At 43.1% G+C, this 19,460-nt stretch overlaps 1 protein-coding gene across 3 annotated transcripts in view; it reads left to right on the plus strand.

Moving 5' to 3' along the window:
* itga11a (integrin, alpha 11a) overlaps positions 1-19,460 on the plus strand; it is a 53,446-nt gene that overhangs the window by 12,515 nt on the left and 21,471 nt on the right. For all 3 annotated transcript variants that reach the window (XM_020052089.3, XM_010875850.4, XM_020052086.3), the window contains exons 3-15: positions 7,341-7,450; positions 7,974-8,065; positions 8,192-8,306; positions 8,454-8,581; positions 8,993-9,141; positions 9,284-9,428; positions 10,645-10,810; positions 10,956-11,026; positions 13,484-13,628; positions 15,000-15,148; positions 16,030-16,173; positions 17,863-18,197; positions 18,653-18,819. In XM_020052089.3, the coding sequence (XP_019907648.2) occupies positions 7,341-7,450; positions 7,974-8,065; positions 8,192-8,306; positions 8,454-8,581; positions 8,993-9,141; positions 9,284-9,428; positions 10,645-10,810; positions 10,956-11,026; positions 13,484-13,628; positions 15,000-15,148; positions 16,030-16,173; positions 17,863-18,197; positions 18,653-18,819 (1,916 nt within the window). The remainder of the gene's footprint in view (positions 1-7,340; positions 7,451-7,973; positions 8,066-8,191; positions 8,307-8,453; positions 8,582-8,992; positions 9,142-9,283; positions 9,429-10,644; positions 10,811-10,955; positions 11,027-13,483; positions 13,629-14,999; positions 15,149-16,029; positions 16,174-17,862; positions 18,198-18,652; positions 18,820-19,460) is intronic.

Below are 19,460 nucleotides of genomic sequence, written 5' to 3' on the forward strand. Positions count from 1 at the left end.
TGATGTTTGCAAACCTAGACATTTTCTCAGCGGGTGATGAATGAGTCTGTAATGAATTCAGTGGGTGGTGCGTTTATTTTTTATTTTTTACGTAGGTCTTTGATGTTGAACAAGGCTCCCCGGTGAAGCGCTGTGTGTGTTTTCAGTGTACATCTTGGGTGTGTTTGTATGTTTGTTTGATACATGTGGGGACCCACAAAGCTAGAGAAAACTATTAGATAACAATATGCTCATTGGAGTTAGGTTTCGGCATACCGATTAAGTTAAGGTTAGGCTACGGTTAAGGTTAGGGTTGGGGTTAGGGTTTAATTTTTGGTTTGGGGGATAGGTAACATGGAGAAATGGTTTTCGGCACCCCAGAAAGATCAAAATCAATTATTTATACGTCCATCTGTCGGCCTGTGTGTCTTTTTGTGTGTTGAGAAGAAACACACGTACAAGCATGTGGCTTGTCAGTCCCCAGCCGTACATAAAGCCATGATTTGTTAAGAAATTAGCCACATTCCTAGGAAATGGTTTGCAGCACAGACTGTTGCAAAGTGTTCTCTTCGAGACAAATGTTCCTATCATCTTGTTGTCTGTGTGGTTCTGCTGGTATTATCTTTGGTATTATTTCAGTGTTCTTTTTTGAGATAAATGTTCCTATCATCTTGTTGTCTGTATGGTTCTGCTGGTATTATCTTTGGTATTATTTCAAAGTGTTCTTTTTTGAGATAAATGTTCCTATCATCTTGTTGTCTGTATGGTTCTGCTGGTATTATCTTTGGTATTATTTCAAAGTGTTCTTTTTTGAGACAAATGTTCCTATCATCCTGTTGTCTGTATGGTTCTGCTGGTATTATTTCTGGTATTATTTCAGTGTTCTCTTTGAGATGAATGTTCCCATCATCCTGTTGTCTGTATGGTTCTTCTGGTATTATTTCTGGTATTATTTCAAAGTGTTCTCTTTGAGATGAATGTTCCCATCATCCTGTTGTCTGTATGGTCCTTCTGGTATTATTTCTGGTATTATTTCAAAGTGTTCTCTTTGAGATTAATGTTCCCATCATCCTGTTGTCTGTATGGTTCTTCTGGTATTATTTCTGGTATTTTTTCAATGTTCTCTTTGAGATGAATGTTCCCATCATCCTGTTGTCTGTATGGTTCTTCTGGTATTATTTCTGGTATTATTTCAAAGTGTTCTCTTTGAGACTAATGTTCCTATCATCCTGTTGTCTGTATGGTTCTTCTGGTATTATTTCTGGTATTATTTCAAAGTGTTCTCTTTGAGACTAATGTTCCTATCATCCTGTGTCCGTATTGTTCTGCTGGTATTATTTCTGTGCACCACTGGCAACTGTTTGATCCAATTTATTTATGGCAACATTTTGTGAGTGTCATTGTCAGAATTCAGCGACTTTGTTTTTCAAATGCTGTGATACTGTACAACATAATATATTGCCCTATAGGGCTTTCAGTTTGGGGGAGCTTTGAAAGGAATTTAAATTATAATGATTACGGACACTGTCCATAAAAGTCTGTGCCAAATACCATAGCTCTGTCAACTTTTCCAGTATTACAATGAGCTGTGCGATTTTCTCAAAAGCTCAGTTTGCTATTTGGGTAGGAACAGGATCACAGTCTCAGGCTCAGCTTGAAAAGTGCTCTGTAAATGAGCTTTTTATGACGAGAAAGTCTGGAGTGAGACAAGACACACAGCTGAGTTCACTGAACGCCTCATTTAAGACTATTAGTAGAAAAAAGCGCTAATTGATCTTTATGTGCCAGCAGACTGGCTTGTGCAACTTATTTGCCTTTGTAAGTTAGCAATCATTGGAGACAGTGCCATTGATTGTCTGTGGAACAATGTTTTTTTTTGTGAAGTTGTTCTTTATTAAAGTATCTGGCAAATCTTCTTAAACAACTCGCACTGATTTCTAGAGTTTTCATTTCTTGAGAAGCAACTTATATAAAGTCATTCCCAAAGATATTTGTCCCTTCTCTGACATTGGGCCTGTGATTTTTAAACATTCTGGAGAGGCCATGAGGATAGTCCCATGTGAGTACCTCAGCTTAGACCCCCGTCCTCCGGGCATGTATGGGGCCATGAAGCGGTTCCTCCTCCACACCTCCCTTTCTCCTTTCCGTCTGTTTGTTTTGCGTTAATGGCGCAGGGTTGCTCCAATTGAGACCTGACCTTTGCACCTTGGTACGGTCGCAAATCGCGCACCACTTACAGCCGTGGGGAGTCTAAGAAGTTGTTCACCCATTCAGTTGAAAAACGGTTGTCTGAGTCTTCAGCTTTCACTGAACCAGAACAACTCTCTGAGTTGTATCTGAGGGATAAAGACCAAAAAAGCAGGCACGTATATTTCAAAAATTCACTGTAAGAAAATTATAGGCCTTCAGCAAGATTCCACATGCATCTAGGACTTTTCAGTTATGGGCTAAACTAATTCTATCTAGTGCCAGAAAACCTATGTATCTAATTTTTTTTTTGCGCTGGTCATCCTGATTGAAAGCTTTGAATGTTAATATAAAGTCACAGGGTTATTTAATTTGCTTGACAGATCCATTGCATTAGTTTGAGTTCTATTACTTTTGTGATTTACTTATTTGCATCAGAGTTATTCATTTCCTGTCAACAAACACACTTGTGGAAAATGCACAACACTGAAGTTGCACACAGACTTGTGTCTGAGCAGAGGTGGGGTTTTGCAGCCTATACATCTCTCTGTCCTGCTTTGACTGTGAAAGACATTAGCACATTATTGTCTTTGCCTCTGGTATGGTGCTTACACAAACCCCAAATCCTGCGTCCCTCAGTTACTGTGGGAGAATATGTCCGAGCATACATTTTGGGCAACTCCATAAACTTAACCACATGATGCTACACAGCAGGCGTTTAACACCAATGAGTGTTCAGCGTTGATTGTTTGAAAAGCTCTTAATGAAATTGACTGGGAAGTCAGAGCAGACACACCAGTCCAGGGCAACAATGATCCCTTTGCTTTCTTAAGGTAGCCGTGTCCTGGCCTGAACTTTCCCTCTACAGTAGCACACAGTGCCAGAAGACAGTAATAACCTTAGCAATAATCATGATATTAATAGCTATGAAAATACGAGCACCGCTGGAACTCTTGAAGTAAAACATAATTTCCACAGTCCGCGAGACTTGAATTGTTGGCGCTAGCCACAGTCCATTCACCACATGTTTGCGTCTCAGCATGGCTGCCATAGACTGGCTGGGAAGCCAAGATAACAGATTTATTCTTTGGCTAAAGATATTGCAATTACTTAATCTGGTTTATTTTCATGATAAATACATGCAATGTACATATAGGTCATCTGACACTATGTGAAGAAAGCTGGGTAATATCTTACGTTTAAGTCGTATGTGTTGACAATCCCTAGTTAAACATTTGTCTGTGTAACACAGCATGTGAAAGACATCATTCAGTGACATAATTCAGTGACATTATGTGCTGTATATATATCCGTTGACCTAACCTGCACTCCCGATCAGTTTCCTGTTTAAAATATTCCATGACGTCATGATCTCTAGACGAGCAATCCCAGTTGTTGTGGAGATGGCAACATGAGATTGTGGTCCAACGGTCTCATAACTGAAAAAGCAATTTACTAAAAGTTCACACCTGGTTTAGTTGTCTGGCCTCTATTCCGCCTTGCTGCTTTGTAAGAAGTGGGCTTTCACTCTCTCTCCTTACTGTGCATTCAGCACTTGATTGGTGATGCAAATAGTTTGGATTACTGTACACATACTGCATAGAAACAATTGTCCAAATGCAGAGACAATTATGTGGAGTGGTGAGTAGCATGGTCAGTTCGATTGATCTCTGCTTCATCTTCAGAAAATTCTGGAATCTTACATTTTGATGGCAAAACTGTCAAACCCTTGTAGGGTTCTGTCCCGGGGGTATCTCTCCTGACACTCCATGCTCATAAGCGTATCCCTGCCTGGGTTCAATTCCCAGCAGGATCCTTTTCCATATCTCCCACTGTTCCTACTCTGTCAATAAAGCATGAGTTACAGAAAGAGATGACATCATCACCCCCTTGGACATATAATTAGATTAAAGAAGTTATGTTTTGAATTCTCCCATTTCATTTTTGGTTTACTTTAGAATTAAGCTACAGCCTTTTGTCGCGTGTGTACAAAAACATAGGGGTACAATCTTGGGTAAGCTAAAAACGTTTTGAGCATCTTACACATGACAAATTTAACATGTTTATTAAAGGATCTTTAAGTTGTCACACCAGCCCCCACTTTGGAAAGATCATACTGTTTGGCCCTTTTTTTCATTTTTAATGTAATGTTATTTTATTTCAAAACAGATCTGGGTGTGTTGAAATTCATCAAAGTTGTATTTTGAGTTGATCAAATAATTATGCTACTGATAACTTCATGTTTCATGTTTAATCTTTTTAGTCATTTATTCAGCCCTGTGATTACCTCACGTACCAATATGATCAGCAAGTAGTTACCCAAAAAAGGGCATATGATTGACCAATAACTCCGGCCTGTACATTTGTAGCAATGTCTGGTTTGGCCATAAAGGGGTTTCAAGTGTCTTTCCGACTCTGTGGAGGAACTCTGACCTGGTGAATTGCTCCTATTCATGCTGCTATGCTCTGTGGGTTGGTCTTGGACAAGTCTGGCTCCAGGCATTGAGCAACATTAGCGATTGCTTTGGACCCTGAGTACTTTTTTTTTTTTAGAACTCAGCGCAGATCTCAACTTACTACTGGGAGTAGTAATAGTATAATATACCAGTTTGACATATGGTTGTGCTAAAGATGGCAATTAGCCACGGACATTGTTTTTAATAAATCTAGCTAGCTATATAGGAAACTTACTATAAAGCTTAACCTTCCCTCCACCATCAAGTGGTGGCCCCAAAAATAAATGTTCTCAGGTTGGCAAAAAGGCTAAAGCCAGCTCTGATCTTGGACTGCATATTGCTATGAGGTCTGATTAAGTAAAGATCAACATCTTAACAGAATATTGTACTAAAGAAGATGTTTATGAAGGAGTATCAGGTAGTTTGTCATCAGCGTTATACAATTAATGTAACATCACATCATCTTAAGTTGAAACTTCAAAAGACCATCAAGAAAACCAATATGCGTTTTGGTCTCTTGTTCTTCCCCAAGTATGCCAAGAGCCCTCATATGTCATTATTGTTATCTCCCTTTAATCGCTCCAACCAACCCTGAGGTAAACTCATTGTTTTTCATTCTTCAATTCTACAATAAGTCAGTGAACGCTGTTACTGACATTTACAACATTTACATATAAGACCTTCATGACCTTCCTGTTGTCTAACCCCAAAGCAGAGTAGCTGACTATCTTCCACTGGTCTCTTACTGTAGTGGCTCCCAAATGTGTTTGAGTACTGTACCCCTAAAACAGTTTCAGTTTCAAGTGCATGTTTCCCCAAATCAGGATGCTCATTCTTCACATCACGTGATAATACCTGCGATAGTACTGTGATATTACCTTACCTTTAGTTCTCAATCTTAGGACACATCCAGAAGATTTTCCTGCAGTTTGGTTGGAATGTTTTTGTTGGTAATGTCAATGGAGGGATTCCGCATCCAAGTTTGGCAGACTTGTCAGGGTAGTATGAACTCACTGTTGAGTTTGGATGTATGGGAGCTCACTATTTGCACTAAAAAAGCTTTGCCAACTCCACAGGGAGAAAGGTCGTTGTGAAACTCCTGGATACATCTTATCAAAGCCCTTAACTCAACTTATAACTTTCACTGGGTCATTTAAAAATGATGCAACTCGGGAGTGGTTCTCATGCTTGCCAAGGCCTCCCTGTGAATAAACCAGTGATTCATTTCAACGTCAGGGTTTTCGTTCTTTATTTTTGAGATTAATCCCTTCAATCTCCCAGTCATGATCCCACGTCCTTCATATTACCAACCTGGATTGCAATCTGGAAAAAAGCCTGTGAATAAATGTTCTCACCTGTATTTTTCTCCCTTAATTACTTTCAGGACAATATGTGCTAATACATTTGAGAAGTATCTCTGCATCACACAGACAGTGTCTAAAGGCAGGTCAGTAGGTGTGGAGATGAAGACCGAAGAGGAATGTTCAACTTTCGTTTTTTTCCACTGGTTCATTTGAGCCTCTTGGTACATTGTGTTTCAGCCATTGATCCATTGGGACATTGTGTTTCAGCTATTGATCTATTGGAACATTGTGTTTCAGCCATTGATCCATTGGAACATTGTGTTTCAGCTATTGATCCATTGGAACATTGTGTTTCAGCCATTGATCCATTGGAACATTGTGTTTCAGCCATTGATCCATTAGAACATTATGTTTCAGCCACTGATCCATTTGAACATTGTGTTTCAGAAATTGATCCATTGGAACATTGTGTTTCAGCCATTGATCCATTGGAACATTGTGTTTCAGCCATTAATCCATTGCTACTGTCCACTTAAAGCTTCACACTGCAGCCGAAGAGTGCGTTTGTTTAGCATGGAAAGGGAGACGGCTACATACACATGAAAGTCAAAAACAAAAACATTAAAAAATATATATATGTGTTCCTGTCCATTGAAATGGAATTACTGTAAGTTGTACATACGTTTTGTGAATTTATTAACAAAAAATATATATAAAAAAGCCCAGGGGAAGGCATACCCCCTGGTTGGGAAACCGTCCACTACTATACGTCATGCCCAAAGAACTCGCCGACGGTTTTTGTTTCAGTCAAGGAGAACTCAATGACCTTGGTATTCTATGACTGGTGAAATGACTCCTCGGTGGGTATTTAAATGAGTTTAGTCAGCCGGCAGCTGACCCATGGGGGCTCCATGTGGGTGACATTTAACCCCATGGAAGTCATTCAGCAACACTTCCGTGTCCAAAGTATGGGTAAGACAATTTCTCCCTCTGTTCTTCCTCCATCTCCGTCTTTCTTGACTCTCCCTCGCTTTGTCTTTGAGCCCAGTGTTCATGAGCCGGTGTGTTTATGGGTGTGTAAGTCTGTGGTCAGAGGAGATGTTAACAGACACGGCCGTGCTGCCACAAGAACACAGACAGTTACAGACAGAGAAGACCACACGAGGTGTGCATTTCTTGAGTTAGCTCAGACAGAGTCAATTCAAACAGTCAACCGGCATTTTTTAATGCTGATTTCCAGCTTACTTTCACTCTATGGTTTCACACAAAAAGACAAACTTCATCTCCTAAAAGGATGAGCGGTGGTAAAAAATGAAGCGCCTTAACCGCATAATAACATGTCACAATGAATACCAGTGGTGCTATTTTTTCATATTTATCTATGATTCAGATTTTCCTTTCTTACATCTCACAGGTTACTGGTTGGAGCCCCATATGAAACCAACGGTCCTCACCAGACGGGGGATGTGTACAAATGCCCGTTGGGGAAAAGATCCAATGGCAGCTGCTCCAAGCTCAACCTAGGTACGCCACAACCTTCAACTCTCACAGACTTAACTTGTGCCTCACCGGACTCCAGGTGTTATAGCAAATGCAATGTGTGAATCTGTAACTGTACAATAACGTGCGTGTACTGAATGTAATTCCCTAATGGTATTTTTGTCATGTGCTATGTGCTAAATCTGAGGTTCGTACAGTTTACCACATCGCCCAGGCGCCTCACCGCATGTTATGTATTGGTCAAAACGAATCATATGTGACGATTTATGTGAAACCATTACAAATATCAAGGTTAGGATTAAGTAAAAAGGCACTAGATCAGGTTTAGTAAGTAAGGGTTAGTTTTCAGTTTGAATGGTTAAGTCCTTCACCATGGATTGAAACTGTCAACATCTGGAAGTGGTTGTGATCTATGTCGATGTAATATCATTCCCCGTTGCCCCATCGCATAACATATTGTACTAAACGCGTTGTCCATTTGTTGGTCGGTGAGACGTGTGCCATTTCGTTGTTGTTACTTTGACCCTCTCTTTTCTTTTTCCCCAAGGAAGGATATCCCTGACCAACGTAGCGGAGCGAAAAGACAAGATGAGGCTGGGGATGACTCTGACAACAAACCCCAAAGACAACAGCTTTGTGGTTAGTGTTGAGTGAACAGTGAACAGTACATCTGAATGATCCTTTCTCTCCCACGTAGACCCATGGTACACAGTTCATGTCTCAGGTGGTCTTGCTTTGCCAAATGTTTTCTTGTGTTTTGTATAGGCCTGTGGGCCTCTGTGGTCTTATGAGTGTGGCAGCTCGTACTACAGCACTGGAATTTGCTCCCGTGTCAATGCCAGCTTCAAGTTCTCCAGAACTATTGCTCCGGCCTTCCAGAGTAAGCAAAGAACCCTTCCATAACTTACCTGATCATGTTGTCATGTCCTGTTGGAACGGATTGAGTCACTGGTGATGCCACTTGTGTAATAGTAAACGTAGCAGTGCCGGGTGGTTACGACATGATTTTCGTGTCCTTCGCTGCTAGGGTGTGAGACCTACATGGACATAGTGATCGTTCTGGATGGTTCCAATTCCATCTACCCCTGGACAGAGGTGCAAGCCTTTCTTATCAACATTCTACAGAAGTTCTACATCGGACCGGGACAGATACAGGTGGGGTATGAGGTTCAAGTCACAGTGACTAAAAAAGTCTTCACCATAATTTGTTCATGCTGCTGTTGCAGGAATTTTCCAGGACATCAGAAAATGCAAATCCATATGCAAGGGTTTTGATTGTATCGACTGGATGTCTATGTCTGGATTGTATATAAATGTGTAGTTACGTGTGAAAGTGTAACCATTGTTACATTTTCTGTCTCAAATGAAGACATATCATCTGTACACTGTTGAATGAAATATAATGAAATATAAGTCTTCATTATTCAACTCCAGGCCTTGGAGTGGCACCAAATGAACTTGGTGATGCCTAACATGCTCATTAGAAGAATGCTAACGAGAAGGGTGCTAGTCCCCTTTAGGCCTGGTGTCAAACAGCCCCAATATAATATATGTGTCTTGGTTCAGGTCGGAGTGGTGCAGTATGGTGAGAAGGTGGTGCATGAGTTCCACCTGAATGATTACAAGTCGGTGGAGGAGGTGGTGAAGAGAGCACGCAACATCCACCAGCGAGGTGGAGAGGAAACCAACACAGCGCTCGGAATAAACGTGGCTCGGTACAAACCCCTTTGCTAACACTGAATCAGTGCATCATCATAGCTTATAGCACAACAGTAGCACCCTACCAGATGGGTTCGGTAAACAACTGTAAAATGAGGTAGGCAACATTTCCTATAGCTATTGAACCGTCTGCCGCAGCTCACAAGCATTCAAGCAAGGAGCCCGAAGAGGTGCCAAGAAAGTGATGATCGTGATAACGGACGGGGAGTCGCATGACAGCCCAGACCTGAAGCAGGCCATCGAGGACAGCGAGAATGATGGCATCACCCGCTACGCAATCGCTGTGAGTCCCGCTCCCTGTCTCCCTGCTTTCTTTGCCTCGTCTTCCTGGAAATAATTTTTGTCTCACTGTTAATATTGTGGCAATGTAATCAGTGTATATATTTGGCATTATTTAAAACTTGTAAACACAACTGGAGCAAATGATTGACCACCAGAATACAGTTCAATGACACCAGTTGGCGCCACTCAAGAATTCTTCTTCATCATTTGTATTTCACTGTCAGTCATATTTGTATGTCAATGTTTTGTCTGCTTCATGTAACTGATAGGCTGTGTATCGCTGCTCTCTTCACTTTTTCCCACTTAATACCGGATGTCCAGCATTGTTTTTTGCTTGTAGCGGCATAAGTTAGCAGAATTGTAATGGGTTTTAAAAGCAAACTGAACCAAGGATTACAACTCATTACAATATTTCTCCTTAAATGAAACCAAAACATGACATTATTGTATTTTTAAATACAGTCTCATTATGGGCTTAATTGTGGTTAATTTGCAGTGCTAAATTTGTTTGTATAATTCACTCTGACAGAAATTAGCCTGCCGTGGAATCTAGCTGCCCAGGCATGCTGTACATCATGTTTTAATTTTGCAGTTTGTGACATCCTGTATATACACTTTCAAAGCACAATTGGATGTGACAGTATGTTAGGAGAGCTCTACTAGCGCTTCAAAAATCAGAGGTGTATACTGACCCAAAACAGTGTAATGCTTTCTGAGAACGTATATGCAACCAGCCGAGTGGTTAAAGGTGTGAAGTATATTTTCAAGTCCACAAAGCATGCTGGTCTGTGCAGCTCTTTTTCTGGAATGTTGTTCTCCTCAGCTATACAAGTAATAGCAGATGCACTGTGGTGGCCCAGTCAAACTAACCCATGGGCGAAATAACGTAATGGAATTGTTATTGAATTGCTGACACGACTGATGTTTGCCACAACACGCCACTGGGATCCAGCTGATCCTCCGATGGACAGGAAGTAGGGGCTACAGGATTTCTTGGCAAGAGTTTTGGAAGCGAAAGGGATTTTTTGTTCTGAGTGGGCGCTCTACTGTGAGTTCTGATGGTTGATAGCCCAGAGGTTGTGGGTTCAATTCCCACGATGGACCAGGTCACAAATGTATGCACTCACTACTCTACTCCAAGTCACTCTGGATATGGGCGTCAGCTAAATGACTGTAAAATGTGAATGAATTTAAGGGCATAACCCTCTTGTCCCCAGGTGCTTGGTTACTACAATCGCCGTGGGATCAACCCAGAGGCCTTTCTGAACGAAATCAAGTACATTGCCAGTGACCCTGATGACAAGCACTTCTTCAATGTGACTGACGAGTCGGCCTTGAAGGACATTGTAGATGCGCTTGGGGACAGGATCTTCAGTCTGGAAGGTACAGAGTTCCATCCAGTACCGTAAGACAACCAAATGTTTAGAAAAACTTAGACTGCAGCACAAAGGCATTATTATGAGCTCTGGCCAGAACCAGTTAGAACTAAAAATGAATCTCCTTGAACTTATCTTGCCTTCCTCTACAGGGACCAATAAGAATGAGACAGCCTTTGGTCTCCAAATGTCCCAGGCCGGCTTCTCTTCGCACTTTGTGGAGGTGAGTCACACAGCTGCCACGGCCACACACACACACACACACACTCACTCGCACACACACAGCACACCATCCTTCCTACCCCCCCCCCATAGCGTCCCACCCTTTCCAAGCCCCTGGGCTGCTGTGTGGCCCCAGAGTCTGAGGTCCTGATTTAGAGGCCCTGAGTGATGACATGGTCCGTTTCCTTCTTTGGCCTTCTAAAGGTGTGAATAAGACACCAGTCCATCCTCAGGGAGTCATACTGTAGCAGTGAAAGCCCTGACATCTCCGCCACCGAAGAGTGGAAAGATTTTTTCAGTTGCATGCGCTGGAGCCTCTGGTGGATTCAACCCTGATAGCGCAGGTGTGTTGGCTTTGGACCTGACGAAGGTGGGGGGATATTTGCAAGGGTTGGTCCAACTGTCATTTTCTGGTGTACCTGTCATTCCCATCCCAGGTCCGTGTGTGGACCTTTTCTTTCTTTCTTTCTCTCCTCCATCCGGTTTGCTGATTCAATATGTTTAATTTTCCAGTTCCATAATGCAGTTGAAGCAGAACCTGCCCAGGGAATAATAAATACTCTATAAAACCAAAAAAATTAAATAAAACATTAAATAAGGAAACTGCTGGGTGACTGGGCCGGCTGGGCATTTCAGAGGGCTGAATTCCAGGGATAGCACATACTAAACAAAGGCAACCCAAGTGTTGAGTGCAGGATCACTTAATGGAAAGAATTTGAGAGCCTTTAAGGAGAAAATTCTTCCCAAAAGACCAGATGGTTTTGCTGAATGCGGAGTGTGCCAGCTTGATTCTGCTGAAGTCATATGTAACCAGACATCCTATTCTCCACTGGCCGTCTAGCGTTTGATCTGTCCGCCGTTCATGGCTTTGGCTTCCTCGATCTCTGCGTAATAATGTTAAAAAGCCATTCCTAGATACACTGTAAGACACTGTGTCAAAAAGAGTAGCATGTGTAAATGATCAAAGTTTGGATATGAGAATGGACATGTTCCCGGGTCTGTTTTGCAGATGAACAGGTCTCACCAAGACTGGAGCGCTATACATTAATTTTGGAGTCCTACTCGTTAGGTACATAAATCTGACAAAAATATGGACAACTTTAAAATAAAATATACAATCTGTAACGCCACTATTACCTCTGTTCAGTCTTAATAAATAACATATCTCCTGGCCAGCATTACATCCATTTTGGCCACAGACACTGGCTAGGTTTGGTCTTGTTAGAGCAACCAACAGGCACAGTGCACAGCGCGGTACAGCCATGTGGTTACCTACGCTGCCACTTAAAATAGGTCACAAGTGGTGATTATTTGGAGCTTGGTAACCATGGAAATGGTGTACACCACCCCAAAAAAAAAAAAAGATACCCGCAGTCTAGCACCACACGGCGGTCAGAGACTGAGCTACGGTCAGTATGGGATTCACTTGCTGTATAAGCTAAGTTTTATGTCCCAGCAAGTGGTTGACAAGTCGTCCAATAACACTCCGTCAGCTGTACATGGATCTGGTAGCTAACCTTTGGAAAATGTGCTGTCTGCATATTATACATGGTGGAGAAGGCACTAGATTAGACCCAGGGAGCCCTGTAATTATCTAACTGACATGTATTCAAAGTGGGATGAACAAACATCGACCATGAAAGACTTGGCAGCCCAAAAACGATCCTTCCCAGGGCTTGTTGGTATGTGTGTTTAACAGGGCTTTTTCATTGTTTGAAGACACAGACCCCAAAAATACACCTTCTATATCCAAAGATGATGAACAACGTCTCTCATCTAAATTCTGTGTGCTGCAGACAGGTGTTGCAGCGTGTGTGTGTGTGTGTCAGCATGTGGTTCAGATAGCATTTTATAAACGAGGGAGATTCATGCTGGATTAATTTATTATCCTCGCAAATATCTCAGACGGCTTTTAAATCCATCTGGGACGAGAACGGAGGAAAATATAATGTACGTGGTTAAGCAGACTTTAAAGCTGTTGTTGGCAGGATGTGTGAACTATTAATGCAGACACGTCTGGGGTGAATCCTACAAGGGGATGAGGCCAGGGATCGTAGCCTGGGGACAGAGGGAGATGGATTAGACTCAAAGAGAAAGCGTTTATCTGTCTGTCATTAGCATTAGCGTCTTCACTTGCGCCATTTCATCGTCTACGCTGGCTGAACATGTGACGGCACATTTACCGAAACGCGCATGTCTGTTTAGATGCAAACCCTCCCCCCATGGTTATGTAGAGACTGTCACTTATGTTACCATGGTTACATTGAGTGTCCCTCACGGTGCCATGGTGATGTAGAGACTTTCACTTATGTTACCATGGTTACATTGAGTGTCCCTCACGGTGCCATGGTGATGTAGAGACTGCTGCTGGATGTCTCATAGACTGCAGATGTCAAACATTTACACTGTGCGCCACAACGTCTCACTCCGCCCTGCGGTCTGCTGTCCGCCCGTGCAGGATGGGATCCTGGTTGGGGCGCCCGGGGCCTACGACTGGAACGGGGCCTTGCTGAAGGAGACCCGGCATGGGAAGGTGGTCCCACTCAAGGCGTCCTACGCGCAGGAATTCCCAGAGGAACTAAAGAACCACGGCGCCTACTTAGGTGAGTAAGAAAATGACGACGCAGTTAAAACGGATCGTGTCAGCTGAGATGTTTTGTGGGGTGGTGGGTCTGCATAGACCTCTATCTCTGGATGGAAACCCCAGTGGTTTAGCACCAGGCCTCTGTAAAAACCTCTCCACTGCTCCAGCTCTTCCCTCTGCACCCGTTACACTTCATCCAATCCCACCCCATCCCGCTACCACTCCTGCTGCCTGTATGATCCTCTGCTTTTCCCATCAGTCATTGATGGCCTGCCTGCCTGCCAGCTGACAGAAGCAATTAGAAATACGGGGCAAAGGCATATGTTTTGACATTCTCAGAGAGAGAGTGAGAGAGTGAGAGAGATAGTGAGAGAGAGATAGTGTGGGAGTGGAGGTCGTGAGAAAGAGATGTGGACACACGAATAAGGTCTGCCTTTATATGAGAGAGAACCGGAGATGAGTCATTTGGGTTCAAAGCAGGCCTTAACTAAACATAGCAGATAGTTGGTGTTTATAAATCTGTTCTGGCTCAAGCTGAACCTGAAAATAGAGGCTTACAACGCTACTTCTGCCTACTTTAGCCAGCGAACAGATGACCTCAACAAAACTTCTGAATGCTAGAGACGACACACTGGAGAAACGTGTGCTTAAAGACAACAGGAAGCTAATGGCTGAGGCCTTGGACCCGGGGGGCTAGTCCAGATGGAATAGTAATTGGAAAATAAGGTCCTGGGTTACAGTGTTCTTTAATCAGCTCCACATTTGAACTACTCTTGTACAGCTCCATCTATTCAGTCCAGCTCACCTGTTTCCATGACCACCAAATCAAGGAGCTGCTCCTCTGGGCAGCATATTCTGGGGGTCACTGTTTCTTTCAGGATTTTTCTACTGAGCTTTACTAAGATTTTTTTTTTTTGCTGATTATTGTAGAATTCTATGACATTTCCAAATACTTCCAAACACTTCCCTTCTGATACTCAAAACAAACAAAAAAGTTAGGAATAAGTCTCCTGATATCCCAGCAGGGAAGAGTTGAAGCCATTAAGATGGTTTTCCTTCTAGTAGTGTTTTATCTTTTCCAGAATATCCTCTATTCATACCTAAATCCTTGGCAACTGGACTCTAGTCATGTCTGGCAGGGCAGAGGGGAAATGGTGGTCTTTCCTTTTTGTTCCAATTTGTTTTTCTTTTAGGTCATGAAACTTTGTTCCCTTTTCCCTCTGTTTATATTTCCGCTTACCGTAAAAGCACATGCTGTATGTTTATTTAAAGAGTCCTACCATTTATTAGTGTGTTCAATAAAAAGTATATTAACTTTCATCGCAAACAGATACCAGGAACAGTCTTTTAAAGATGAATGATTGCAGAGGACAATTGTGTGTCTTTCCAGGTTACACAGTAACATCGATGGTGTCGGCCAAGAACGGTCGTCTGTATGTGGCCGGAGCACCTCGCTTTAACCATACTGGCAAGGTCATCATCTTCACCTTGAAGAACAACGGAAACCTCACCATCCTGCACTCTCTCAAAGGACAACAGGTAGTCTCTGCAACTGGACTTGCCAAACAACCTTTTTTTTTTAAACGTGATCCTCCTTCAGACTTAATGTCTGCTACCTTTTGAATTAGCGCCGTCATGTTTTTCTACACATTTCCCATGTCCCTACATATCCAATGCTACACAGATCAACACATGTGCTTCCCATTCAAAATTCCCAATCTCTTAATTCAAAACACACACATTCCGAATCACCTCATTAAGATAATGGGAAAAACAAGCTTGAAGCTACAGTAAACAACAGCAGTTGACAGGACAACAAAGATAGAAAAACAAGAGCATTCCGTAAGGAAAGACTACGTGACACATTGACAGGAACAGACTTGGGTTCAAATTCTATTTGACATCATTGTAATGGCATATAGATGGGTGGTCCTGAGCTTGCCTGACACAGTAGAATGAGAATAGTCACTAAAGTTTAAATTCTACCCATTCGGTCCTCCGGATTGGCACAGGCACAAAATGCTTTTGACAGACTTTAAATAGCATACCTAACCTGGTTTGTTTTTCAGGGCAATTTAGCCTATGGGAAAATGTTGGGTCTATTACCTGAGCAACGCTGACGATTATAATAACTGGAATGCTATGCTAGTTGCGAGCTGTTTATGATGTGGTCATACCATGCGTGCTGCAGTGTGTGAAGGATGTGGTGAATGGCATGATCTAAATGGTCCTAGATGGTTAGGGCATGCTGCTTTCATAACTATACTATACTACACTATACTATAGAAGTGGAATTGATTCTCACATTGGCCATGTTACACCGGATCTACAGTACAGAATGTTTGCTTTGGGATGAACGTGTATTTTTAACTGACCTAAAGGCTGAAGGTCAAGGGTCTGGCTGTGTTGTGGCGTTTCAGATCGGGTCGTACTACGGCAGTGAGATCGCCCCGGTGGACATAGATGGAGACGGGGTGACGGACAACCTCCTGGTGGGCGCACCCATGTTCTTCAGCGGTGGCTGGGAGAAGGGCAGAGTGTACATTTATAGACTGACAGAACTGGTGGGTGGACACGCGCACACACAAACACACACACACATCAGTGCAGGAACACACCTCGACCTGAATACATGTCCAATAACCCCTGGGTCTTGGTATGTATATTAGAACACATGACAAGTTACAGACCAGATCTTCCAGGGGCCTTGATTTGGGGTCAGTAAAACCCAATGGCACCACACAAACAATCTGACGGAGTTTTGGAACCTGTCGTCACACCGATGAAGCACCTCCCTCCCTCAGCCGTGCGTCTCAATCAGATGGCAAGTGCAATGTGAACTTGGTTCAAACCTAATTACCGGGGAGTCGTTAAAAGAAGAAAGGCGGCATCTTAATAGGTGGAAATGGCTGCTGAGGAATTCTCTGGTATTCCTGGTTGTAAAGCCAGCAAGCTCTCAGCATGGCCACATTGTTTCCCTCTCTTTCCGTCCCACTCTCTCTCTCTTTCCATTTGTCTATCGCCCATTCCATCTCGTTCTCTCCCTTTGCATCCCGCTCGGCCCCTGTCGAATGTTTAGGTCAATGTCAGTGACGAAGGTGCCCCATGGGACACCCAGGAATGGCTGCGATGGTCTGACCACCTCACCACAAACCACCATGTGTTTCAAATAAAGGTCCCTGAGCACATGATCCCCTTTATTTACTCACACACACATGCGCACACAAACTTTGTGACTAATCAACTGTGTGCCCCCCCATCCCTTAAACTGATTAAAAAAATACAGCATTTCAGAACAACCACTGGCTATAGATTATAGAGATGGGAGAGCCAGAGGAGTGGCGTTTAACTAATGCCTGTCTCTCATATATATAGCTGTATTCAAAGGCACCGATATTTTCGGGCAGACTTCACACCCGCTGTGAGTACTCCCGTTTCCCGGAGAAGTCCCTAAAGAAACATCCTGAAGACATATTTGCCTTTGATCATGTGACACTTGCATGACTCGACCTCGTGTTGACACGTCCCTTATGTTTCTTTGGAAATTAGATTTCTCCCCTTGGAATGAAAAATGTGTTACCACATTCACCCTGTGAGAGCAATAACAAAGCAGCTTGAGGTTTTTCAGCTGACAAACACCCCAATCTTTCCTTTGTTGGTTATTTTGGTTCTATTAATTCATCAACAACAAAGCCAACCTGTATGGTTTACTATTGTTAGGTTTACAAAGTAATTTGAATAACAAAAAAAGCTCCCAGAAGTTTAAGACAACAATGTCTCTGTAATGTATACTGTGTAAATAAATAGGGGACTCCTCATTGGAGGGATATCCCAGTGGTCTGAGAGGACTAGGTCAGTCATGATAGCAGCACAGGAAATACGAGATTTAAAACAAAACTCAATTTCCTCAGTTACACAGGCTCTTTTTGTTGAATACCCCCTGTGCAGCCATTTAGGTTCAGAAGAACCGTGTGTGCCTTCATGCACGTGTACTGAGAGGTTTGGCTCATGGGTTGTGGGTTAGGCAACTTCCCCAGTCATGTCTTATGGTCCCCGTCCTGGGATATCCAACAGCATTGATCGCCAGAGATACAAAGAAAAGCCAATCGACCAATAGGCACAACATTTCCACTGAAACATCAAAATGTGACAAAACAGTCACCAAAACAAATGCTTCACTCAAACACGCACATCGACTCGGCCCTCCACACCTGAAACCCAAACACGTGACACCATCCCGCGATCCTCTCCAGAATCGTTTCATCACGGAGGGCGTGCTGGAGATCCAGGACCGTGGTCAGAACGCCCGCTTCGGCTCCTCGCTCGCCCCGGTTCCGGACCTGAACGGGGACGGCTTCAGTGATTTGGTGGTCGGGGCGCCGCTGGAGGATGACAACAAAGGGGCCATCTACGTGTTCTTCGGCCAGCGCAACCGGATCCTGCGTAAGCATAAACAGAGGTTGGCGGCGATGGACATGGCCAGCGGGCTGCGATTCTTCGGCCGCAGTATCCACGGCAGTATGGACATGAATGAGGACGGCCTGGTGGACTTGGCTGTGGGCTCCCTGGGTGCCGCTGTGCTTCTCTGGTGAGTCACGTAGTCTGGTGTTTGTCACATAGTTTCTCTGCTTTTGCGAAGGATTAAGGTAAAGGTCTGTGGTTCGGTGTTGCAATTTTGATTGTCTTTCTGACAGTTTACCTGTACGATAAACTAGGATTCATGTTGAGATACTTAGAAAACACTGTCGCTACAGTTAACCAGTGGTGTTAACCACACATTTGAAAGGTACTGGTACTTGGCTGTGTGCACCAGTTTAGAGAAATTCCTAATTAAATGACCAGATTAATGTAGTTCATGACTAACCCGTGAACTTAATCGATCTATAGAATAAATATGAGGAGTTAAACACTACACCCAATGCCCTTCATGGGTTGATTTTGGAACCCAGCCAAGGACTTTTTCTTTGTACTACCTTGGACCTCTGAGGTGAAACCGTGCATTGTGACAATAAACTGTGGCCCAACCTAATGGTTTATCTGCAGGTCTCGCAGTGTTGTCCGAATCCACGCCAGCATCCGGTTTGAACCGAGCAAGATCAACATGTTTGTCAAGGACTGTAAGAGGGGCGGCAAGGACGTCACCTGCATGTCGGCCATAGTGTGTCTGAACGTCACCGCCCAGAAGGCCATGCTGCATGCACAGGAAGTGGGTGAGTGTCCGAAAGTTTCAGTGCAGATTCATTCCAGACTCTTTGAAATACTGAGAAATTCTTCCTTTATAATGCAGGTTCTGCTTAAGCCGTCCACAGCTTGCTACTTCTATGGGGAGGAAAACAAAGCAAATAAAACTGAATTAGCCTAACTTTATTAAACAGCCCAGTGAAAACCCAGAGCCAAATTCATACTCAGGAAGGGGTTTTGTTCACTCTTGTGCAATGCTGTCATTCTCTTCCATGTGGAACCGACATTTTGACTGGAACATAACTGCTCCTGATCTCCCACTGTTCGATGTTTTGAGCAAAGCTAAGCATTTCCAACACTGTTACACATTGGCTGAGAATCAAGCACTAGAAGAAATGCTTTTCAGAGTTCAGATTTTCGTAGTTCAACAATTCAGTTAGTTTGTTTGTTCATCGTTCTACCAAGCCTATCATTCCATGACTCCACTGGACGGCTCTGTTGTTGGCCCACTTAGTGAAAGGGTGTTGGATAGTTGCCTCACAGCTGAGCCAAAGGAATAATGTTTCTCGCTGTCAGTGATGGTTCAGGACATAACCTCTGAATATAATCAGTCCATCTGCCAATCACTACATGCTGAACATGCAACAGGCTGCATTATAGAGTGGTTACG

Source organism: Esox lucius, chromosome 2 (genome assembly GCF_011004845.1).
Source record: "Esox lucius isolate fEsoLuc1 chromosome 2, fEsoLuc1.pri, whole genome shotgun sequence".
NCBI lineage: Eukaryota > Metazoa > Chordata > Actinopteri > Esociformes > Esocidae > Esox > Esox lucius.